The 26,470-nt window shown below is 55.1% G+C and overlaps 1 protein-coding gene across 4 annotated transcripts in view; it reads right to left on the reverse strand.

Moving 5' to 3' along the window:
• CBFB (core-binding factor subunit beta) overlaps nt 1-26,470 on the reverse strand; it is a 220,125-nt gene that overhangs the window by 94,893 nt on the left and 98,762 nt on the right. For all 4 annotated transcript variants that reach the window (XM_078670411.1, XM_078670414.1, XM_078670413.1 and 1 more), the window contains exon 4: nt 18,255-18,371. In XM_078670411.1, the coding sequence (XP_078526537.1) occupies nt 18,255-18,371 (117 nt within the window). The remainder of the gene's footprint in view (nt 1-18,254; nt 18,372-26,470) is intronic.

Below are 26,470 nucleotides of genomic sequence, written 5' to 3' on the forward strand. Positions count from 1 at the left end.
CAGGGGGCTAGAGCTGCTGGTAACAGGACTTCAAGCTGTCTTCCAGGTGAGTCCCTTCCCTGTGTTTGTGTACTTTTGGGGGCGGGAGGGAGCAGGCATGATGGCAGGCGGTTGTGTGGGTAAGTGCTGTGGCCCAGCTTATCTTTGGCGGCGCTGGCCGCTTACAGGCACTTTATTCTTGTTTTCCATGGAGCCCACGAGGTGGAGGCTCCTCTGATCTGCGGCGGCGCTGGCCGCATGTAGGCGCTTCCTTACTCAGCCGGGAAGCCTAGGAGGTGGGGCACACTTGGACTCGGCGGCGCTGGCTGTGCTGAGCGGGTAGGCTCCTCTTCAGCAATTCGTGTTGCGGGTGGGTAATGCCCGATTCAGAGCACAGAGAGGCGGCAGTTACTGTTCCTGGTGTCCTCCCTGCCCGCGGCGGCGTCTAGCAGTCCTTGCGCGGGCGGGGGGGGGACATGTTGATTTCAGGCAGGGGGAGCGCGTCACTCCCGTCACTCTTCCCTGGGCGGGGGGGGGGGCGCTTGAGGCAGGCCGCGGGTAGGCTCCGCCGGCTCTGCCCAACGATGCGCTGGTGATTGTCCAGCAGGCCCCGCTCTCCGGTCTCCCGCCGCAGCAGCTTCTCCTTGCACCCGCTGCGCGGCGGAGACCTGCCACGGACGTCGCAGGCCGCGGGTAGGCTCCGTTGGCTCTGCAGTTTCTTTCCTCTCGGGGGTGCCGTCGGCAGGCCGCGGGTGGGCTCCGCTGGCGCTGCAGAGTTTTCCTTTGGGGGGGGGGGCTACCGGCGGGCCGCGGGTGGGCTCCGCTGGCCCGGATCACGTTGCGAGGGGGGTCGGGAGGCGGTTAGCTACTCCGCTCCCTCCCCCTCGTTGTATTTTTGGTGATTGCGGGTCCGGCCGCACTTTTCCCACGCCGTCTTCAGTCTCTGTGCCCCGCCGCTTCTAAGCACACACGCGGCGGGGGCGGGGGACGACTCGGGCAGGCCGCGGGTAGGCCCTGCTGGTCCTGCTTACACCTTGGCACAGTTCATGGCAGGCACTTCGCCCCTGGGGCTCACCTTCGGCCGGCGGGCCAGATGCTCCGTCGCGGTCGTGGCGGGTGGGCTCCGCCCGGCCCGTGCACCTCTCCGGTGGGGGTTGCAGCCTCGCGGCCGTCGCAGGTGGGCACTGGGCGGTCCGCTCTTGCTTGGTGGCACTCGGTGGTGGCGGTCGACGCGGGTGGGCTCCGGTCGGCTTGCTGTGGGGTCCCCGGTCACTGCGGGGCTCCGACGTGCCCACCGGCTTCTCGGCGCGTTGCGCCCTGCTGCAGGGGATGCCCTCTAGGCGGGCAGCTCTCTCCCCCTTTTCTGATTGTTTAGCTGTGGGTAGTGGCACGCATGGGCTACACTACCGGCCTCGTCGCCATTGTAGGAGTTGGGAAGGGCCCTAGGCCCGCATGGTGGACAGCAGCAATGACATGCACACAGACACCAGTTAGGGGTAGTGGGAATGGCCACGAGCACGTGCGCTCGGCCCCTTTTATTAGCAGCGTCATGTGACACCATGACGTCTGTGGTGGGTGTGTGTAAAGTGGGTTACATCACTCCTGAACACTGGACAGTGTTCATGCTAGGACTCTACACCTGCAGGCCAGTGTTCAACTCTTGCATCACCCACTCTCGGCCTGCCATTGCGCTCCACACTTCTGAAAGGTGAGAAAAAAACGTGCATTTCCGTTTCAAATGTCCGATCTCTTTCAAAGACCATACATTACAGTAACCCGATTCAAGGCCCCATTCTCCCGATGTATTTATTTTAAATCTCCCTCTTTGCTCTTCTTAAATGTTGGCATGCATGCATATGCAATAAATGGAATTGGTTACGTAATCCTGGCTGTACTATCACATGACAAATTAAATGTATCATATAACCTTGAGCCTAAAACACTCAGCTGCTTTCAAGCCCTAGCATTTCCGGTAACAAGGGATTTGCGCTTTTAATTTTTTATTAGAGCTAAAACGTCTGAAGCCACTTAAAGCACAAAATTGCTCTTTTTGCCCGAGGCGGCCGTCCCGCCGCCTTAGGGTACAATCGAAATGACGCAAGAGAGCGCCAGCGCGCGCACCATATGGCGGCATCTGCCAGTCACAGATTCGTCACAAATTGACCTCCAGGCGGAAGCGCGGGAGAAGGCCTGGACCTGCTACCAGGAAGGCTGTACTAAAACGATAAACATCTTTCAACTGTGCCATGCGTCTTCAAAATACATCCACGTGACCTCCTCAATACAACCAATTAATATTTTAATAATTTCCATTTAAATTCGCATTTAAATTCGCTACATGTTAATTTAGTTAAGGTGGCTAGCCGAAAATTCAAGCATCGACCTGGACCTATATACTGAACACCCCTGCAGTATACAATTATGTAAATAATGTATTTCCAAACCCTGGTATCTTACATCGGTCGCACACATTTTCCTACCCTCTTTACAGCTCTTGTCACTTGCAGGTGGGGCAAATTCACCCCAACTACGCCCTGAACTTTCAGAAGAAAAGAATGCCTGGCTGAATAAATGTTACATATTTAAGGTGAATTAAAATTGAATGCTTTCTTCTACATCTAGTGTTTTTGACTCCTGGCCATGAGGCTGGCCCACGTTACAGGCTGCTGCAGCTGTCTGTGTGGCCACGCTTGTCAGCTTTACGCACATATACAGCAGTCATGGTGGGCCTGTGTGGTGAGGGAGGCTGCATATGTTCTCACTGTACCTCTAGGAGAGTAGCTGCAGGGGCGGTAGTTTGGGGTGATACATCCGCCCCAAACAAATTCATTCTTAGGTTGGGATTTGGGTCTGGGGGCCAGAATCGAGTCTGATGCACCTATGTTGATTTTATCACTTGCTTAGTTGGGAAACGTGAGATTCACACCTCCTTCTGCATCTCACCGAATAACCTATGCCCCTGTGTACCTCTTTTACATTTTATTTCTGCTTACATTTTCTACTGTGGTATTAACCATCTAAAGGTGGGAAGGGCTTTAGTTAAATAGCAATTTTTTCTCATGCTTTTGTGAGGGATCGTGAGCAAAAAGAGGGAGAACAAAAAGACAAAGTTAAAAGAAGACCACAGGTAAAGCTGTCATGAGACGCTTTCCAAGGCTTTTTTGAGCACATGTGCGACAGAATATCACAGTGTTTCCCAACCAGTGGTGGTCGGAGCCAATTTTTGGATGTCAGACTATGTCTTCTTATAAATTGCTGCTTATTTTTTTAACATGGGGATTGGCGTTTCCAAACTTTTCTCACTTTGCAGTTGTTACCTTTTTGTAACACATAACAAAATGAAAATATATGTAAATGAATTGTACACATGCAGCAATTACTAAAGCAAAAATGAATCACTTTTTTGTAATTCTGAGGTGTGATGGAAACAAAAATTTTAATAGGATCAAAACAAACCAAGCCACTTTACTTGGTGATGCACAAATGATAGTCACTGAAACCCGATTTCCACATATTATCACTTTTGTGCACTATAGTTTTGTCAGTAAAGCTGTATGGCTGTGCAACCTGCTGGCTATTTCAATGGAAAATGTCCTGTCCGTAAATAACAGTGTGCTACTACACATTGATTTGGTTACATTAAAAAAGCCCCCTCCTCATATACATTAAAGCTAGGTGGGTCCCAAAAGTGTGTTGCTCTAAAAATTGGGTCATTGCTCTAAAGCAATTGGGGAGCACTGGAATAGCACTTGTAATGCTGGTTTCTACAAGTGGTACCTAAACAAAGTACCTGTACCTTTCCATGTAGAACACCATGTAGACTAATTTATTTATTATAAAGTTTTATATAGCGCTGGCCAGACCCGAGGGTATCGGAGCGCTTTACAACTGTGTATTGCGAAAGTCACAGAATAAAATAATAGAATAGAACAAGGGAAGAACGTTCCAGCAGGTTGTGTAACCTTGAGGCACTGAAGTCCTGTAGTGTCTTAGATGAGTTGCAGGGGGCATTCCTATGCGAATGTCACTGTTATGGTCACGATATGCAGTGCAGGCAATAATTGGTTTGTTATTATAGTGCTTCCTACCACACAGCTGCTACTGCTAAGCACTGTAACAGTTGTGACTATTGCCTATTGTAATGCTTCTTACACTCTCATCTGCACTGCTAAATTTACAACTTCATACTAATGCTGCAAAAATTGTGAGAAATTGCATGAATACTGCTGATTTTCAAAGGACGGGCACTTCTCCCCTAGAAAACTGCAATAAATGTATTGATTTGGGACATAAAGGACCGATGGGTGACCAGTACTCATTCATTTACGGATTGCCAATCTGAATTTGATTAAAACATTGTGATGCACAGCTTTTTGCAGCAAAGAAACACCCAGAACCAGCTCTGTTGTGATATTAACATCAATATCGTTTTTGTCAAATCTTGGTGTTTTTTGATGTCCAGGTCCTAATCTCTGGCCCTAGACAAGGGTAACAAAAACTCATTCTTGTGCAAAAAATTACATGTTAAGGCAAGTTTTCATATGTTTGGATACTGATGGACGGAAAAACAGATAGAGAACCCCCCCCCCCCGCAAAAAAAAAAGGTTTATCAAAGGCAAAAAATAAACAATGTCTGAGGCACCAGTGACGTAGTAAGGGTGCTATGAGCAAGAATGCAGGCGACGGATTTGGGCTTTCTGTCACCGTGTGTTGTAGTAAAAACACAGCCACAAACTGCAGTGAACTGGGTCCCTTACTCTCCTGGGCCCTGGTGTCACTGCACCTGCTGCACCATTGTTAGTTACGCCCCTGTGAGGCACATGACTAATGGCTGTCCTGACCCACACTATGGGGAACAGCGCCTAGAAGGAGAGATAAAATAAAACACAGCACCTGTTCGAACGATGAATCAGACGCCCCAATCCCTATGCTTCAGCTTGGGGCACACCAGTAGGTGAGGGGGGGGGGGGGGGAAGCACGGACACAGACACCAGAAGTGTGTGAAAAAGGCCGCTTTTATTGGAATCAGGTGCACATATAAAACATCCCCCTTGGCCTGTGCCGCACAAAACTACTGCTCACTAAATAACAACTGCCTAACAGCCCCCCACCCCCACCCCTAAATGCAAACCCGAACATTGCAACAGTAATCCAACAACATACGCTCATCAACCTGCCCCTCTACTAGATGCCCCTAATGACCTCCATGACCCCAAACCCCCGCTACCATGCAGTCCCAGGCCTCCAGCCAACCACCCTATTTCCTTAGGACAGCGCCCCACAACGCACCTGTTCCAGCGACAAAAAACACAACCTCAAACCTAAAAAGTGCACCCTCAACCAAAAAAGCCCCTCGGGACAAATCCTCGACCACCCCCCCCCCCCCCCCCACCCCGCAAGGGGAAAACAGCGTGGGCCTAAAACAAAAAACCCGAAGGAACCCTGCAAAAAAGGGAGGGAGGGTGGGACAAAATGTTTCCCCGACCTGACTGCTGTGTCACCGCACCACAAACGTGCGCGGTGACACAAAATGGCCACCTATATACCCCCGCGTCCCCAGGCAGCCCAAAAGGAGCCCAAACCGCCCAACCAGCCCAAAAAGCGCCGCTACGGCGCACCCATATGGCCAAACTTCCCCCTCCCCCCCCCCCCTCCTCTGGTGCCCCAAACTTCCCCGGGGGGGCGAGCCTCCCGTTGGTCGGCCACCCCCCCAAATCCCCATTGGGGCACACCAGTAGGTGAGGGGGGGGGGGGGGGAAGCACGGACACAGACACCAGAAGTGTGTGAAAAAGGCCGCTTTTATTGGAATCAGGTGCACATATAAAACATCCCCCTTGGCCTGTGCCGCACAAAACTACTGCTCACTAAATAACAACTGCCTAACAGCCCCCCACCCCCACCCCTAAATGCAAACCCGAACATTGCAACAGTAATCCAACAACATACGCTCATCAACCTGCCCCTCTACTAGATGCCCCTAATGACCTCCATGACCCCAAACCCCCGCTACCATGCAGTCCCAGGCCTCCAGCCAACCACCCTATTTCCTTAGGACAGCGCCACTCGAAAGTCGCTTACGACTTTCGACCCCCCCACTAGGACTCCTGTCTCCTGGGGTACCGAACCACCCCCAGGGCCCCATCTATAGCCTCCTTTAACTGCACTATGTACAGCTCCATGCCGTACCTGGACAGGTGGACCCCATCCTCCAGGAAGAAATAGTTAGCACCATAGCACAACTCCGGGTGCTCCATCCTCCCCACCCCTTCCTTGGCGCAGAAAACGCGCATCTCCCGATTGATCTTCCTTCGAGCCCTGTCTATGGCCCCTGGGCGCTCAGCTCCCCTCCACACCCGCCTGGGAATAAATTCTGACCATATGACATGGCAGCCCGCCCATCGCCTCCCGATTTCCTGCAGGTCCTGTCTCATCTGCTTGAGCAGCGCCAAACCCTTGCACTGCACCAAGTCGTTCTCGCCCAGGTGAATTACCACCACATCCGGGCACACCCCCCCTTTTACCAACGTGTTTAACAATGGCAATAACTCATGCCAACGCCCACCCCCTTTTCCCCTCCAATGACATCTATACAACCCCGGATCCAATCCCAAATTGAGCGCCTGATGTCTGTCCCACTCCGCTCGTTCAGCCCGCCTGACGAACGAATGTCCCACAATATACAGATTCAGGACAGCCACATCCGGCCCCGCCACAGCACCTGCAAAGACACATAGATTAACATCGGGAATCATTGCGACAAAGCACCATCCGCCTCCCTCAACCTCACATACGTCCTGTAAGCGTCCGATTTCCACCTACCCAGCCTCTGAATCTCTTCCTTACCCCAACCCCTCCGTGCCGCCTCCGTCGCTGCCCCAATCCTAAAAGAATGCGTTCCGAACGCCAGGGGATCCTCCCCCAGGACCCGCAGCGCCCGCCGCAAGACCCACAACGCTTGCGACGCCGTCACCCTTCCCCCCCCACCCCGCCCAAACACCTCCCCCTCCGACACGCCACTTTCAGCCATCAACCTCCTGCCCCAAACCGCCGGGCACACCCCCTCCGTGTCGCCCGGCCCCAGCACCACCCAAGTACCAACCCCCCGCTGGTCAGTCTTCGAGCGTCTCAAACACACCGCCACTTCCCGGTCCCGCACCTCCACCTCTCCCCACAGCACCCCCCGCCGCCCCCTTGCACCCAGCAGCTCCGACACTCGAAACGCCCCAAAGAAAAGCCATGACATCAACGTAGAGAAACGCACCGACTCGCCCACATCCCTGCACACCTCCGGCAGCGCGCCAATCACTCCTGCCAGCAAAACCGCCGAAATGGGACGGCGCCGCCGCACTGTCGCCCCACGCTCCCTCGCCCACCCCTCCAGCAGCCTGGTTCCCAACTCCCCCGCCGACGGAGGGTAACCCCACCACATCTTCCCCATGAAGGCCACCGCCGACAACTTTCCCGCAATTGACACCCGCGACAAGCCCCTGTCCATAAGCGCCAACATGAATCTTACCACCTGTTCCTCGCGCTGCCACCTGTCCCCACACCGAACCGCACCTGACTGCAGAAATTCCTCCCACGCTAGCTCGTAAGCCTTCCAAGTCGACACAGCCACAGACGTCCTCACCAACTGAAAGACCCGGCCTCGCCTACCGACCACAGTTCTTCCGGCACCGGCGTCCTGACTTCCTCCGCCGCCGTGGCTAGCCCATGGAACCTCTCCCACTGTGAACGAGACAAGGCATCCGCAATGTCATTGTCCACACCGGGAACGTGGCGCGCCTGAAACAGTATGTCATTGTCCAAGCACCGCAAGACAAACACCCGCATCAATTTCAGCACCTGAGGATCCCGAGCCGACTGCCTGTTCACCACCTGCACGACGGCCATGTTGTCCACTCGAAAAAGTACCCTCTTGTGTGCCAACGCCCCTGCCCACACCGTGACAGCCACCACCAAGGGGAACAACTCCAGGAACGCAATGCTCCTCCCCCCCGCCTGCCAATGGTCCGGCCACTGCTCCGCACACCATTTTCCCTCCCAGTACAGGCCGAAACCACCGACGCCCGCCGCATCCGAGTACATGGTGACCTCCCACTCCCAGTCCTCCGCCGGCGCCATCGGCACCCCATTGAAACGCTCCAAGAAAGCCCGCCACATGCGCAGGTCCTCCTTCACCCCCGCCGAGAGGCGCACATGGTGATGCGGCAATGGCAAACCCGACAACGCCAGCCCCAAACGCCGGCAAAACGTCCGTCCGGCCCGCACCACGCGGCACGCAAAATTCAAATGACCCAACAACACCTGTACGTCCCGCACCGTCACCTTCCGCCTCGCCAACATGTCATCCACCAGACCCAACATCGCCACCCGTTTGTCTTCTGGCAGGCGTGCTTCCATGGCGACCGAGTCGAGCTCGATACCGAGAAAGGACAACACCGTACTGGGACCGCACGTCTTCTCTGGCGCCAGGGGAACCCCAAATTCCCCCATCAACCCGGCCAAACCATCCAGCAGCCGCTGACAATCCGCCGCACCGGGCCGCCCCACCAGGAAGAAATCATCCAGATAGTGCGTCACTGACTCCGAGCCTGTGCGCCTGGAAAAAACCCACTGAATGAAGGAGCTGAACCGTTCAAATAGTGCGCACGAAATGGAACACCCCATCGGCAGCGCCTTATCCACAAAGTATTGACCTTGAAACTGGATCCCTAGCAGCTGGTAATCCGCCGGGTGCACCGGAAGGAGTCGGAAAGCCGACTTGATGTCGCATTTCGCCAACAGCGCACCCCGCCCCGCCGTCGCAACCAGACGTCGCGCCACGTCCACCGACGAATACGTCACCGACGCCAAATCCGCCGAAATGTACGCATTGACCGACTCCCCCTCCGGCCAAGACAAGTGCTGTATCAGTCGGAACTGCCCCTCCTCTTTCTTAGGCACCACCCCGATGGGGGAAACGATCAAACCTGGCAGCGGCGGCGCCGCGAAGGGGCCCGCCATCCGCCCTTCCCTGACCTCCTTGAACAGTTTCTCTCGCACTATGCCCTTGTGCGCGTTCACCGATTTTAGGTTTTCCGCCCAGCGAGCTATCCGGGGACCTTCGTACCCCAACCGAAAACCCTCCCGAAAACCCCTGCGCAGCACCGCAGCATCCTCCGCCCGCGGATACGCCGCCAACCAGGGCTCCATCCGCTCGATCCGAACCGGCGTACGAGCCCTTTCCCAGAGCCCCTGCTCCCCCCCCTCTACCCCCACCCCTCCCCCCGCCTGACCCCCCTCTGGCAAATCCACCCCCCTGCGGGGGCAGCTGGCCTGGGGGGCCCCCGGAACCCCAACACCGCAGCGCCGGGTGGTTCCGTCCGCACGAAGAGCACTCATGCCGGAAACGGCACGCCGCCCGCCCGCAGGCACCCCTGTTGAAATCCCAGCAGGCCCCGATTGTGGCCTGGCTGCCGGAGGCGCCCTGACCCACCCCCCCACGGGTGGGGCGCGCCGAAAAGGGGGGGGACGCCAGCGGCAAACCGCTGGCCGTGTAGACGGTGCGGCCAAACTTGGCCCCTCCCATCGTCTGCTGGTACAAATCAGAATCCAGCTCCCCCCACTGGGCCTCGGGGTCCCCCGCCAAGCGAGCCCGAAACTCCTCGTCGTAGTGCGACCAAGCATACCCGCCGTACGTCACCTGCGCCCGTCGTACCACGTCCATGTATTTAAAGAGCGCGACGCACCTGTCCGGGAATTTCTCGCAATACACGCTCGCGTAAATTAGGAACGCCGCCGACCAATTGTCCAGCGTCAGGGGCACCCTTGGGCGCCTAGCCAACTCCTGCTCCTCCTCTTTTGACCCCTCCTTCGATGTCAACTCCCTATGCAGCAGCTTCAAAATATCGATGTATTCCCCTTCCAAATCTTCTCCTTCGTAGCCGCGGAAAGGTGCGCCCCCAGCGGCTTGGTCAGCCCCATGTACGGAAGCCTCCGCACCGGGATTACACAACTCTCCTTACTTCCCCCCGCCGCCTCCTTTCCGCCCGGCGCCGCGTCGCCCGCCGCCGCAACCCCGCTTCCTCCGCCCGGCGCAGCCCCGTCCGACCCCCCGCCGTCGGTACCGACTCCCGCGTCCTGCACATACCGACCCCGCACCAGCCGCCACCCATCCTCCCCATCGCCCCCAGACCCCACGGACACCTGCACACAACGCCTCTTAGCGCTCCCCGCGCCGTCACCTGTCTTACCTGGCGTCAAGGTCGGCGTCCTTGCTGGGTCCCGCCGCCTAACCAGTTGAGCCGAGGGGGCCGTCACTCTGGGAGCTTCCTGCCGTGCTGGCACCTGAAATACACTTCCAACACCATTACCAGCCCCCCCATCTTCCCGAATCTCTCCCTCCTCCTCAGACTCACCATCCGCCGGCACCACACCACTTTGGCCCCCCAACTGGAGTTCCACCCGGCTCAAACCCGCCCGCTCACGACACACCCGCATTAAATCCATCAAGTCCACACTCCCCCTCCTAGGCACCACACTCGCAGGCAATCCAGAAATATTCGTGTCCATCCTTACTCCCCCAACCCCGGCGGCCGTAGAGACCCATCGGGGAGGGGCCGGCGGAGACGCGTCTCGCCTCCAGTCGCCCAGTCCCTGAGCCAGGTCCCTCGTCGGAGCTCGGCCGTCCGCACCAAACAGAGCCGGCCCATCCACTCGGTGGGTGGGAGCCGCATGCTGCTCCCCCGAGCGCCTTACCAACAGCTCCTGCCAAGGAAAAAAGGTGGAGTCCAGCATGCCAGGGTAAAAACCACCCCCCTCGCCCCCCCACGCGCTGCCCCCACCGCCAAAACCCCACCCCATCGCCGCACCCCTCCCCCATCCCGACGAATGGCCACCGCGCCGCGCCGGGACACTCCCTCCCCCCAACTCCCAAGCCCCTTCCCCCGCCCAACCCCCCGGCCCCCCCCACCCCCCGAAACCCCAACTCGGCCCCACCCCCCTTCCACGCCCCACCCCCCCAGCCTCCCCCCAGGCCACGCCACTGCCCCCCGTACCCCACCCAAAACTCGCCACCCGCCCGCCTGTGCCCCCCTCCCGGCCCCCAGCCCCCCCCTCAAAACCGCCCCTCCCAAACGCCCCCCCCGACCCACCCCCCTCGCCGGTCAAGCCGCCGCCTCCCCTCCCGCCACCCAGCGCCTCCGACCCACCCCGCCCTCTCACCCCCGCCCGGCCCCTCTCCCCCCCCCGGGCCCCCTGCCCCAGCGCCAACTGCCCCCTCGCCCCCCCTCCCCCCTCCTCCTCCGATGACTCACCCCAGTCCAGCTCCGTGTCCTCCCCCCCACCCCCCACCCCCTCCTCCTCCACATCTGTCTCCTCAATGAGCAGCGGCGAAGCAGCCCCCCCCAGCCCCACCCCCACCAACTCCCCGCGCTCCCCACCGCCACTAGCGCCCTCCCCCCCCGCAGGCCCCTCCGCACTGTCACCCCCCCGCCCCCCCCCACCATCGCTCGCGCCCTCCCCCTCCACAACCATCCGATCCCCACCCCCCTCCCCCACACCTCCCAGGCCCTCCGGCCGCGCATCCACCGCTGCACTCCCCTCCTCCCGCCCTCCCCCCACCCCCCCTTCCCCACCGGTCACGAAGACGAGCGGCCTCTTCCGCCCCGCCTCCCGGGCCTTCCGCGCCCCCCCCTTTGATTTGGCCGCGGCCTTCGCCGGAGCCTTGGCCACCGCCCGGCCTCCCCCTTCCGCCCCCCCGCCCCCCCTCCCCCCCCGCCGAGCAACCCGCGACCTCGGAGGGTCGCACGCCGCCACAGCTGCCGCGGCGCCGATGGCAGCGCGCCGCGGCGGCCTCACCTGCACGTCGGGCCGCATTAAGTCCATGCGGCCCGCCTCTGCCAACAGCCTCAGTGCCTCCACAACACGCGGGTCCGTCGCCGCCATCCCCGACCTCACGCCCCCTACCGCCGACCTGGATCACCGCAACACACACCGCCGGAGCGTCGCACACTCCTCAGCCCGCTCCCACGGTTCGGACAAGCCGCGCACCGCCGCCAAACAACCGCCGGGCGAATTCACTAGTGGACAAAATGTTTCCCCGACCTGACTGCTGTGTCACCGCACCACAAACGTGCGCGGTGACACAAAATGGCCACCTATATACCCCCGCGTCCCCAGGCAGCCCAAAAGGAGCCCAAACCGCCCAACCAGCCCAAAAAGCGCCGCTACGGCGCACCCATATGGCCAAACTTCCCCCTCCCCCCCCCCCCCTCCTCTGGTGCCCCAAACTTCCCCGGGGGGGCGAGCCTCCCGTTGGTCGGCCACCCCCCCAAATCCCCAATGTCCTCATAGCTGAGCCCTCATCTGAAGGCCGCAGCTCACGCGCACAAGGACACCCTGGCAGCTCGAACGGTGCCCGCGGGCCTCAAAAGAAGTATTCCAGACGCATGTCTTCTTCCCATCACTGCTCGACTAAACCGCGAAGGGCAGCTGGATTTTTAGAGATAAATCCAGACTGTTCTCTCATGCTCTTCAGTGCTGAGTGCGAACTGCGGAGATATTGTATGCTGTATATGTTTTTATTTATACAGCGCACGTGCATCCCGCGGGGCATCCTGACACTGGGAACTCTGGAGACATGGAAGAAAGGAAGAAAAAAGTCCAGCAGGGCAATAGACGGGACATTAACAAAACAAGTGCGTTTTAGTGCGTGCTTTAAGAGAACGAAAATAGAAAGCCAAGACACCTATGGTGGGGGAGGGGAAGATCAGGGGGCTTATTAAGCCAGGCTCTGCCTCTGCTGAGACACCTATGGTGGGGGAGGGGCAGATCTAGGGGCTTGTTAAGCCAGGCTCTGCCTCTGCTAAGACACCTATGGCGGGGGAGGGGCAGATCAGGGGGCCTATCGCCCAGGCCCAGCCTCTGCTGAGACACCTATGGTGGGGGAGGGGCAGATCAGGGGGCTTATTAAGCCAGGGTCTGCCTCTGCTAAGACACCTATGATGGGGGAGGGGCAGATCTGGGGGCTTAATAAGCTAGTCTCTGCCTCTGCTGAGACACCTATGGCGGGGGAGGGGCAGATCTGGGGGCTTATTACGCCTGGCTCTGCCTCTGCTAAGACACCTATGGTGGGGGGCAGATCTGGGGGCTTGTTAAGCCAGGGTCTGCCTCTGCTAAGACACCTATGGTGGGGGAGGGGCAGATCTGGGGGCTTATTACGCCAGGGTCTGCCTCTGCTAAGACACCTATGGCGGGGGAGGGGCAGATCTGGGGGCTTATTACGCCAGGCTCTGCCTCTGCTGAGACACCTATGGTGGGGGAGGGGCAGATCTAGGGGCTTATTACGCCAGGCTCTGCCTCTGGTGAGACACCTATGGTGGGGTGGGGGGCAGATCTGGGGGCTTATTAAGCCAGGCTCTGCCTCTGGTGAGACACCTATGGTGGGGGAGGGGCAGATCTGGGGGCTTATTAAGCCAGGGTCTGCCTCTGCTAAGACACCTATGGTGGGGGGGGGGGCAGATCTGGGGCTTGTTAAGCCAGGGTCTGCCTCTGCTAAGACACCTATGGTGGGGGAGGGGCAAATCTGGGGGCTTGTTAAGCCAGGCTCTGCCTCTGCTAAGACACCTATGGTGGTGGGGGGGGCAGATCTGGGGGCGTATTAAGCCAGGCTCTGCCTCTGATAAGACACATATGGTGGAGGAGGGGCAGATCTGGGGGCTTATTAAGCCAGGCTCTGCCTCTGATAAGACACCTATGGTGGAGGAGGGGCAGATCTGGGGGCTTATTAAGCCAGACTCTGCCTCTGCTTAGACACCTATGGTGGGGGAGGGGGAGATCTGGGGGCTTATTAAGCCAGGCTCTGCCTCTGATAAGACACCTATGGTGGAGGAGGGGCAGATCTGGGGGCTTATTAAGCCAGGCTCTGTCTCTGCTGAGCCACCTATGGTGGGGGAGGGGCAGATCTGGGGGCTTATTAAGCCAGGCTCTGCCTCTGATAAGACACCTATGGTGGAGGAGGGGCAGATCTGGGGACTTATTAAGCCAGGCTCTGCCTCTGCTGAGCCACCTATGGTGGGGGAGGGGCAGATCTGGGGGCTTATTAAGCCAGGCTCTGTCTCTGCTTAGACACCTATGGTGGGGGAGGGGCAGATCTGGGGGCTTATTAAGCCAGGCTCTGCCTCTGCTAAGACACCTATGGCGGGGGAGGGGCAGATCAGGGGGCCTATCGCCCAGGCCCAGCCTCTGCTGAGACACCTATGATGGGGGTGGGGCAGATCTGGGGGCTTAATAAGCTAGTCTCTGCCTCTGCTGAGACACCTATGGCGGGGGAGGGGCAGATCTGGGGGCTTATTACGCCTGGCTCTGCCTCTGCTAAGACACCTATGGTGGGGGGCAGATCTGGGGGCTTGTTAAGCCAGGGTCTGCCTCTGCTAAGACACCTATGGTGGGGGAGGGGCAGATCTGGGGGCTTATTACGCCAGGGTCTGCCTCTGCTAAGACACCTATGGCGGGGGAGGGGCAGATCTGGGGGCCTATCGCCCAGGCTCTGCCTCTGCTGAGACACCTATGGTGGGGTAGGGGCAGATCTGGGGGCTTATTAAGCCAGGCTCTGCCTCTGGTGAGACACCTATGGTGGGGTGGGGGGCAGATCTGGGGGCTTATTAAGCCAGGCTCTGCCTCTGGTGAGACACCTATGGTGGGGGAGGGGCAGATCTGGGGGCTTATTAAGCCAGGCTCTGCCTCTGGTGAGACACCTATGGTGGGGTGGGGGGCAGATCTGGGGGCTTGTTAAGCCAGGGTCTGCCTCTGCTAAGACACCTATGGTGGGGGAGGTGCAGATCAGGGGGCTTATTAAGCCAGGCTCTGCCTCTGCTAAGACACCTATGGTGGGGGAGAGGCAGATCTGGGGGCTTGTTAAGCCAGGCTCTGCCTCTGCTAAGACACCTATGGTAGGGGGCAGATCTGGGGGCGTATTAAGCCAGGCTCTGCCTCTGCTAAGACATCTATGGTGGGGGAGGGGCAGATCTGGGGGCTTATTAAGCCAGGCTCTGCCTCGGCTAGGACACCTATGGTGGAGGAGGGGCAGATCTGGGGGCTTATTAAGCCAGGCTCTGTCTCTGCTTAGACACCTATGGTGGGGGAGGGGCAGATCTGGGGGCTTATTAAGCCTGGCTCTGCCTCTGCTAAGACGCCTATGGTGGGGGAGGGGCAGATCTGGGGGCTTATTAAGCCAGGCTCTGCCTCTGATAAGACACATATGGTGGGGAAGGGGCAGATCTGGGGGCTTATTAAGCCAGGCTCTGCCTCTACTGAGACACCTATGGTGGGGGAGGGGCAGATCAGGGGGCTTATTAAGCCAGGCTCTGCCTCTGATAAGACACCTATGGTGGAGGAGGGGCAGATCTGGGGGCTTATTAAGCCAGGCTCTGCCTCTGCTGAGCCACCTATGGTGGGGGAGGGGCAGATCTGGGGGCTTATTAAGCCAGGCTCTGTCTCTGCTTAGACACCTATGGTGGGGGAGGGGCAGATCTGGGGGCTTATTAAGCCAGGCTCTGCCTCTGCTAAGACACCTATGGCGGGGGGGGGGCAGATCTGGAGGCCTATCGCCCCGGGCTCTGCCTCTGCTGAGACACCTATGGTGGGGGAGGGGCAGATCTGGGGGCTTATTACGCCTGGCTCTGCCTCTGCTGAGACACCTATGGTGGGGGAGGGGCAGATCTGGGGGCTTATTACGCCTGGCTCTGCCTCGGCTAAGACACCTATGGTGGGGGAGGGGCAGATCTAGGGGCTTGTTAAGCCAGGCTCTGCCTCTGCTAAGACACATATGGTGGGGGAGGGGGGCAGATCTGGGGGCTTGTTAAGCCAGGCTCTGCCTCTGATAAGACACCTATGGTGGGGGAGGGGCAGATCTGGGGGCCTATTAGGCCAGGCTCTGCCTCTGCTTAGACACCTATAGTGGGGGAGGGGCAGATCTGGGGGCTTTTTAAGCCAGGCTCTGCCTCTGACTAGACACCTATGGTGGGGGAGGAGCAGATCTGGGGGTCTATCGCCCAGGCTCTGCCTCTGCTGAGACACCTATGGTGGGGGAGGGGCAGATCTGGGGGCTTATTAAGCCAGGCTCTGCCTCTGCTAAGACACCTATGGTGGGGGAGGGGCAGATCTGGGGGCTTGTTAAGCCAGGCTCTGCCTCTGCTAAGACACCTATGGCGGGGGAGGGGCAGATCTGGGGGTCTATCGCCCAGGCTCTGCCTCTGCTGAGACACCTATGGTGGGGGAGGGGCAGATCTGGGGGCTTATTAAGCCAGGCTCTGCCTCTGATAAGACACCTATGGTGGAGGAGGGGCAGATCTGGGGGCTTATTAAGCCAGGCTCTGCCTCTGATAAGACACCTATGGTGGGGGAGGGGCAGATCTGGGGGCCTATTAAGCCAGGCTCCGCCTCTGCTTAGACACCTATGGTGGGGGAGGGGCAGATCTGGGGGCTTTTTAAGCCAGGCTCTGCCTCTGCTGAGCCACCTATGGTGGGGGAGGGGCAGATCTGGGGGCTTTTTAAGCCAGGCTCTGCCTCTGCTGAGACACCTATGGTGGGGGAGGGGCAGATCTGGGGGCTTATTAAGCCAGGCTCTGCCTCTGCTAAGACACCTATGGTGGGGGAGGGGCAGATCTGGGGGCCTATCGCCCAGGCCCAGCCTCTGCTGAGACACCTATGGTGGGGGAGGGGCAGATCTGGGGGCTTATTACGCCAGACTCTGCCTCTGCTAAGACACCTATGGTGGGGGAGGGGCAGATCAGGGGGCTTATTAAGCCAGGCTCTGCCTCTACTGAGACACCTATGGTGGGGGAGGGGCAGATCAGGGGGCTTATTAAGCCAGGCTCTGCCTCTGCTGAGACACCTATGGTGGGGAAGGGGCAGATCTGGGGGCTATTGCCCCAGGATCTGCCTCTGCTAAGACACCTATGGTGGGGGAGGGGCAGAATTGGGGGCCTATTGCCCCAGGGTCTGCCTTGCTAAGATATCTATGGTGGGGGAGGGGCAGTTCTGGGGGCCTATCGCCCAGGCCCAGCCTCTGCTGAGACACCTATGGTGGGGGAGGGGCAGATCTGGGGGCTTATTACGCCAGGCTCTGCCTCTGCTAAGACACCTATGGTGGGGGAGGGGCAGATCAGGGGGCTTATTAAGCCAGGCTCTGCCTCTGCTGAGACACCTATGATGGGGAGGGGCAGATCTGGGGGCCTATCGCCCAGGCCCAGCCTCTGCTGAGACACCTATGGTGGGGAAGGGGCAGATCTGGGGGCCTATCGCCCAGGTTCTGCCTCTGCTGAGACACCTATGGTGGGGAAGGGGCAGATCTGGGGCCTATCGCCCAGGTTCTGCCTCTGCTGAGACACCTATGGTGGGGAAGGGGCAGATCTGGGGGCTATTGCCCCAGGATCTGCCTCTGCTAAGACACCTTTGGTGGGGGAGGGGCAGAATTGGGGGCCTATCGCCCAGGCTCTGCCTCTGCTAAGACACCTATGGGGGGGGAGGGGCAGATCTGGGGGCCTATCGCCCCAGGATCTGCCTCTGCTAAGACACCTATGGTGGGGGAGGGGCAGAATTGGGGGCCTATCGCCCAGGCTCCGCCTCTGCTAAGACACCTATGGTGGGGGAGGGGCAGATCAGGGGGCTTATTACGCCCAAGCACTGCCTCTGCTGAGACATCTATGGCGGGGGAGGGGCAGATCTGGGGGCCTATCGCCCCGGGCTCGACCTCTCCTGAGACACTAATGGTGGGGGAGGGGTAGATCTGGACCCATCTAAGAGAGCTTACTAGATGGGTCCAGCTTCTAAACCCCTCGCTCCACATGAAGGACTCACCTGGAGCTGGTCATGAACAGAGAAGAGGGACTGGCTGCTTGTTCTGGATTGGTATCTGAAATCTGGTGGAATTTTTGCAGAACAGAGGAGAATCACACCACCCTGGAGCCATGTTAATTCGGCCACAGCTAGCTCATCCCAGTGCAGGATCTTTATCTTTGGTGGTAGGTGCACTGAATGCCAAGACGAGGGCCAGGTAGAAACTCCATTCAAAGCATGCCTCTTACTGTTCTTCTTCACCGCTGAGGATGCCTATGCCTTGACCGGCCCAAGCTATCCACGTGAAGACGATGTAGTGGAGACGGCTGATCCTCCTCGGGCTGTACCGTAAGCCATACCCCTGGTGCCCCGTAGGTATACATAGATGTAAAAACATATCTTGGATGAATCATCAACCAAACACTTCAAGAGGATTTAATGCACACCAACCTACCTGCGCCCTTTCTTCATCAAACTCCAAGCAGCCCATTCCGTCAAGTCTCTGCAGATCAATCCAGCCTTTCCAGATAACGCAGACTCCGTTTAATATCATGGGCGCCTTCAAGTACACCTGAAAAACAGAGAAGAACCAGAACTCAGCAAAGCAAGGTGGATCATGATTTTTTCTGAGTGCTTGATCATCTAAATAATGCTTGCAGCAAAGAGCAGGTCTTGACTGGCTGAGATGAGGGTACCCACAAAATATACTTGAGTACCAATTAACCTTCCTAAATTAAAAAGCCCTTCAATAATGATGAAAATACACAAATAGAGCATTTCAACCAGAAACCCCAGGCAAGGTGGAACCTGTGAACAGCCAACACAATTTCCTTAATGAAATGGGCTTGCGCGAGAAACAGGATACGTGGACACTTATGTTATTGTACTGTCCGAAGGGTTGTATGACATTACAACGCATGCTAATATATCGCATGCCATTACATCGCGGTTTTTACAATGCAAGTCGTTACAACGACTTGCGTTGGAGGGCGCTGGACTTAGGAGTAGTATAATTTACTATTCCAACTCCAGTCTACATACAGTAGGGAAGGTGTTGGATAGTAAATTATACTATTCCTTGTCCTAGAGCGCCATCCAGCGCAAGTCGTATTAACGACTTGCGTTCTAAAAACCGCAATGTAATGACATCACGATGTAACGACCGCGTTGTAAACGATGTTTCCCGTCCAAAGACCAGTGGGCTGGCCATCCTCTTGCCCAACACTATCAATGAATATGACTGAATTCAAACACTCATTAATGATTTCCATGTGTCTCAGTGTTTACGAAATATCCACTTTTTTGATATTTTACTGCACCAGCACCAAGATATCCAACAGGTCATGACTTAGAGGGTCAAGTAGGGTTTGGAGGAGCGTGCTCACTGGCATGCATTGGCGCTGCTTTCACCCTGCCAAACCCAAGGTACCCACCACACATTTTTTGAGAGGATGGGGAACCACTGGGGTCCCACTGTTGGCGCCTTAGCCGGCTCTGCTGACGGAAACCCTGGATCTACATCAGCGTCAAAATTTGTCCGGTATTCCTGCATTTTCCAGTTTATGCAGCAGATTATAATTACTTTTAATCCGACGCAGGCACATTAAACAGATGTTGAATAAAACCAGAGACTAGATCAATCTTGAGCCCACTTCACTTAACGGCTTGTATAGAAATCAATATGCGTTGGCTCTTCTTGCGACTTAAAAAAACATCAATGGGATTCCCTTAAGACCCTGGCACTGATTGAGGGACATTCTGGCACAGTCCCCCAAAGATGTGGCCGGCTTCCTGACGCCAGTTGCTGGCCTGGCTTCATTTCCATGTCTGAAGCACAGTGAACTATTTAACTATTTGATAATGTCAAGCAATAATCCTACAATCAGATGCCTTATGTATGTAACCAGGCACTCAATGAGGTGAATAATACATGCAACAACACCCCTCCATCGACAAATGCTGCCTATAAGTCATGTGGCCCCAACAAATCACAAAATGCGCAACAAATAACTCCTGCAAGCACAACCACAGCAAACCCCCACAAGCATTTACCCTCAGGATACTCCAATAAAGAAGCCAAATACAATCTAATCACAACACATTCCTCATCCCATGTACTTGCATAGTGTCCCCCTGATTCTCTTCTTAACCCCCATTTCTTCACTCCCTGACAATAAACAACTCAACTTTTCAGTTGAACATACAACACCCTCCTAATCACCCCCGCAGCTCCCTCATGGTTTCTTCTCTCAGGATCTCCCAAAAGGATAAACACACCCAAATGCACACTCATGCAAACAGGCACCACACACCACCCACCTCCTGTTTGCTACAAAGAAAATGATGAGCTTCCCATACTCAAGCCATTTGCAAATCACTCTTGACCCTGCTCCTCATGAGAACAGCCTGGTCTGAACTGCCCAGGCTCACTGTGCCACTGGATTCAAGCTAGCCTGGCTGATGAGGAGTGATACCCCAAAACCGGTACCAGGATGCTTGTTTCCGGTCCACGGAGCACCAGGCTTGGCAGTTCGGGCTGGATTGTTCCCATAAGGAACAGGGTGAAGACTGATTTGCATATGGCTGGATCCAAACAGGGGTGGTGTAGTGAGCAGGGGCGGCTCCTCCGCTAAGGTGGAGGAGATTCGCCCCACTGCTCTTTGAGCAGGAAAAACGAAATGACAATAACATAATTATTATGATTGTAATTTTCACAGGCTTGGAGCTGGGACAGGGCGGGCGTGGCTGGAGGCACACGGGAAGGAGTGATTTGGGCACTCCAAGTGAGCATGACTGCTTGGCCGACAGTACTAAAACATAAAAGATGGCGGAACCTTCTTAGAAATGCACCTGATCCGAATAACCTCTATAGTAATTTTTTCAATATTTAAACGAGAATTATGTGCACACCGCAGAGACAGTCCTAGACAGAACTTTTACATGTAATGAAAAAAAGCACAGGTGCACCATACATTTACAAATGTGCAAGAGCAATAATATTAATATCAAAGCACAAACAGTGATGTCCAGAGGTCTTGGTTGTTTGAATCTTTTATTTTTCAACAGTAGAAAACGAACAGCCGATGCGTTTCGTCCCTGGTGGGACTTCTTCAGGGCAAGAATAGATGGCCAAAGCTTGGCGGTGTGAACGTGCAGAATGGATACGGTCGAAGAAGTCTGTTTTGCAGTGAAAAATTGAGAAATTCAAAGTGCAACAGCAATTGGAGGTCTGAATATTGTCTTTATCCTCCAGGAAAAGTATGCAACTGGGCTTAAGGTTTTACTATAGTTATTTGTCAATAATAAAATAGATTCACTTATGTACTCGAAATTAAGTTACATAGGTGCAGCATCCATGGGTTGTGCACCTTGATCTAAATTTTTATGCAGAGAGGACATCAAAAGAGAAGATGGCTTTTAATTTCAAAGAGTCCCCTTACTCCTCGAACAGATTTCGCGAGGAGAGTTGAAACCGTCATACGGAGCCCAGACGCCTTGCACCCTCAGTACGTATAGCACCTGATGGTCATTGAAAAATAAAAGATTCAAACAATCAAGACCTCTGGACATCACTGTTTGTGCTTTGATATTAATATTATTGCTCTTGCACATTTGTAAATGTATGGTGCACCTGTGCTTTTTTTCATTGCTTGGCCGACAGTCTTGGCCCGACCAAACAAACATGCGTACTTTGCATGTTAAGCACCAGGCTGCATTACACAGCCTGGTGGGGAACATGCCCAGCCCCCAGTCCCCATGTGAGTGCCGATCCACGGCTCTCAGGGCAATCACAATGCTGCATCGCAGCGTTGTGATTACCTATGGGGAGCCTGGGTGCTACCTGGTTTCCGGGACTCGCCGGAGTGGCAGGGGAGAGATGCGGCCGGCAGAACAGGTTAAGTGGTATATGTTGTTAAACTAACATACCCAGCTTCCCTTAACTTATTATTATTTTTCAGCAAGAGTTCTTGTGTCATTCTTATTTAACATTTCATATGTGCATGTATTTTTACCACCATGCTCTGATGTAGTGCCTCAAAGAATTAAACACAAAGCATTAAGCTTTTTTCTAAAATGGGAAAGACAAAGAGATAACCATGTAGTGGCTCAATTGCTCAACGCGAAACCAGTAAACCATCCCTCAATCCTGGCGTCCACGTGACCACATTGGGTGATTCTAGGCAATTACTGTTTTTCACATGTTCTTTCATCATCACATGAGAGCAAATACACCAGTTCAGGGTGTGCACTGTACAAAAACGTCTTTGTACATGGTTTAATAGATTATAATTTTGTTCCATGTATAAGAACACCCTATGTTAAGCAAAGGGGACATAAAAAACAACTGACTTGCTTCTTGATTCACTAATGGCATCATCGTCAGGCAAGTGGGGCTGAGGGGGGGGTCATGAATGTTTCTAAGTTCGGGTTTAGGCTCTATCACTTCTAATAACTGCCAGTCTGTGCAATGATATAATCTGATATACTAAAATGAAATGTGTTGCATTATAAACAAATACAATATTTTGAATTTTGAAGAGTCTTTATCATATGTACTGGACGCAAGTGTATTGAACAATTTAAATTCCACATTTATTAGTGGCTCGGCTCGTGCTCAGGCTCTTTGAGCCAAACCAGACCCTTGGCTCGGCTCTGGCCTGATTCTCACAAATAATTTGCTGACTCGCCTACCTCTGCCATCCATTAACCCCTTTCCTGCGGGGGTAATTCCCTCACAGTGCGGGAGTGGGGGGGAAGGGGGGCGGCGCCGCAGTGCTCGTGAAGAGACCAGCTCGTCATGAGTCACAGTGGAGCTGTGCTCATGACGAGCTGGTCTCGTCACGAGCCCGCCCACTGATTAATTCGCCCGCACAGGCGGGGAATCAATCGCGCGTGGGCGGCGCGGCACCGTTATGACGAGACCAGCTCGTCATGAGCACAACTCCACTATGACTCATGAGGAGCTGGTGTCGTCATGAGCACCGAAGAGGTTAAAATAATCTAATAGCGGTCGGCGCGTATGACTCAAGACGTTTGCATAAGGTATCGTTGCCGGATTCACCAGCATGCTTTCTTCAGCAAGACCTAAAGTGTGCTGTTTAACCCCTTCGCTGCGGCGGCAATTCCGCTGCAGCGCTAGGGGGGTGGGTGGGCCATGCGGCGCTCCCATGCTCATGACGGAACCGCTCCGTCACGAGCCTCGGGCGCGCTGTGCTTGTGACGGAGCAGTTCCGTCACGGCCCCGCCTGCTCAATGGAACGTCCAGCGCAGGCGCGAAATCAGCGCCGCGCAGGCGCGCCGAGCGGGCCGAGATGAACCGCTCCGTCACCAGCACAGCGCGACCGAGGCTGGTGACGGAGCGGTTCCGTCACCAGCATGGGAGGGTTAAGAACTATGCTAGGAAGTAGGGCTATGAGTGCAGCTCTGAGGCCCCCAAGACCTCACAGACAGGGCAGGCCTGTGCTCTTTACTGGCAGCTTTCTAGTTTCTGTTACTGGAGGCAAAGAAAGGGACATTTCCAGGTAACCCAGTAGTTGTAATACAACAAGTTTTTATCCACAAGAACACGTGCACCGGTCAGACAAAGTAATGTAAAAAGACAGGCAGGTGTAATTAAGCGAAACAAGAATGTGCACGGTTTGCTCCACACGCTTGGCCTACAGGGCCAAAGTTGTTTTGAGTGCTTCAGCCGGTATTACCATTTGCATGAACAACAATTTCCTCCTGGCAGTTTCCCTGAGAGCTTAAGTAAGGAAATTACCAGCAGCTGAGATGGATCAGATAACCTAGGCGAGCAATACATTTTCCACACAAGATCCATAAGATTAGGCATGCAGCATGGGGCCAGGTCCCTGCACAGGGCGCCAGCAAGTGTGTCACATCCTGCATTGAAAGGAGTAGCCAGAGGACTTTTCTTGTTGGATACAGGCAGGTAACACATTGGAAGTGCCTTTTATTACACAGCATAACAGAACCTCACACAGAAATAAAACATGTTACTTTTTTGGGACAATGAAAGGGGAATTATCTGCAGTTTACGGACCTCCACAAAACCCAAAGGAAAAACAGCGGCAGCTCCAGATACAACATGGCATACATGAGCAAAATCGGATTTATATATTTCCTGACGGTGCTCAATACCACAATGTTGACTTCCAAAGACTTTTACCTTTACTCAACCTGATGGTACTCGGTTTAAATACCTCCGAAGGGTAACAAGGTGAGTTGGTACAGCCGAGTGGGGGGGGGATTTTTTAAACCCTAGACCTAAAAAGGCTGCCTAGAGCCAGCGCCGGCACCCTTGCACCATGTTGCAGGGGAGATTCTTTGTGTGCAGGAAGGGACACCTTCCTGCACATAAACAATCTGTAAGGGCAAATTGTTGTTTCTAGGTGTGCTGTAGAATGCATCCCACACAGAAAGAGCATAATACAAGGAGAAATTATAATTTCTCCTCCTATCGCCATCTGAAGACCAGGTTTTACCCGGTCTTAGTTTTCGGCGCTGCCCCATCCTTGTAAATATGTAGCAGCGTCAAAAAGCAATGGGTGTTGTGGTGGAACGCCCACAGCAACACCCATTGCCCGCCCATTTGCCGCAGTGGACTGCTGCAGAAAGGGGCATATTTACATGGTGGCGTTAAGTGTCTTAACACCACTTCATAAATATAGGGTAGAGAGCAACGTCCCCGGAGCGTCAGAAAAAGTGACGCTCCGGTGGTGTTAGGGGTTTGTAACTATGCCCCCGGGTTTGTACTCATAATCTGCTGGTCACACCAATGCACGCTTAACTTGCTGAGTGGTCTGCCTGGGCTGGAAGTAAATTCGCTAGTAGGAATAACTGCACACGCTATTGACAGACAGTGGCGTAGGAAGGGGTGTGCGGTGGATGCGGGCCACCAGGGTGTCATCCCTGAGGGGGGTGACAAAATGTCACTGAGGGAGGTGACAAAATGGCAAAATTCCGTTCCTCCAGCTCTCACCTGCCGTATTCAGTGTGGCACCGTTGCGGGCAGAAATCCGTGGATTTGCTAGCAGCCCCCCCCCCTTTGAGTCCTGCCGCAGAGCGGCAAACGCAGGTACCGCCCCAGGCTGTCTCAGGTCTAGCTACGCCACTGTTCACAGACTCATGTCACCAAGTTATAAGCATTCTGTGCTGGGATTGCAGGCGGTCAAGTAAGAGGATCCTACATTTGTTGTGCATGTTTGGTGGAGTGTAGGGTTTGTAGAGTGGCCTATGTGGGAAGCATTGGGTGTCTTGCATGAGCTTCAGAAGGGTGTTCCAGTTGTGATGTGGCAATCTTATACTTGTACTTATGCATGAAGTGAAGCAGAAAGATGTATGTGAAACACTGGTTCTTGAAGACCTTTACCAGACGAGTATGGGTTTGTGGTCTGGCCTATGTGGGAAGCATTGGATGTCGCGCGCGAGGCTTCGAGGGGTGCTCCAATCGTGGTGCAAGAAACATTTAGCTGGAAAGCCGCAGAGAATTGTAAATGGACAAAGTATGACATGATGCTATGTACCTTCATTTCACCTGTGCTTACTGAAAGTCATCTGTGTAGTAACATTAAAGTCTTTACATACTGGATAATGTTTGTCCTTGCCAGGACTGGGTTCCAGAGCTTACGTCTCTTTACTAAGCACAATATATACACGTTTTTTGGAATGGGGGAATGATCAGATGGGAGTCCAGTCTGGAAAACGTGTTCTTCTTTGAAAGTACGGACTTAGTTTTAGTTTAAAGAAAGTTGGGTCAACGCCATGAAAGGCAAAGTGGGCACAGTGTGGAGACAACTGTCTCAGACAATGGACAGTTGTTGGGCTGGAGAGGTCGGATCGAAGAAACAAAGATGGGGAAGTCATCTGATGGTTGAATTCTGGTTCCTTTATAGACTTTGCAGTAAATAGATAAGTACAGTCCACTGGCATAAAGTAGGCAAGGCAAGACTAAGGCAATGGTAGAATTAACCCTGTGGGGGAAATCTAGGTGAGATAAGATATGGTGTAGAGTTTGCACGGGTAAGAAGGCACTTTTAGTCGCCAAATTGACTTTTGTTGCAAGCAACAGATCTTGGCAGGGGCTCCACACTCGTGGCCGGGGCTCTGCACTCGTGGCCGGGGCTCCGCACTCGTGGCAGGGGCTTCGCACTCGTGGCAGGGGCTTTACACTAGTGGCCGTGGCGCCACACTCATGGCTGAGGTTCTGGACTTGTGACAGGGGCTTCGCACTCGTGACAGGGGCTTCAAACTCGTGACAGGGGCTCTGCATTTGTGGCAGGGACTCCACACTCATGGTCAGGGCTCCGCACTTATGTGCGGGGCTCCACACTTGTGGCCAGGGATCCCCCACCCCCACTCATGGTGGGATCTCCACCATAAGAAACCGTTGCAGTGCGGAAATCCTGCCACGATCACGGAGCCTCAGCCACAAATGCAGAGGATCTTTGTGTACCAGGCCCTGTGTGAGCTGGGTCTGAAATAAACACGACATTTTTTATTTCTACTAATTACTGTAATTAATCTGCAATAACTAGAAAGCAATGGGCGCTTGTGAGAATCCACCAACAGTTCACTCTGGCTAACGCACCACTTCCGAATGCTTGGTTCAATTTCTTTTCATATAGGAATGATTTCTGATCCTTAAATAGGAACCTATTCTTCAGAAAG

The sequence above is a fragment of the Lissotriton helveticus genome, chromosome 12, assembly GCF_964261635.1.
Source record: "Lissotriton helveticus chromosome 12, aLisHel1.1, whole genome shotgun sequence".
In the NCBI taxonomy this organism is placed as follows: domain Eukaryota; kingdom Metazoa; phylum Chordata; class Amphibia; order Caudata; family Salamandridae; genus Lissotriton; species Lissotriton helveticus.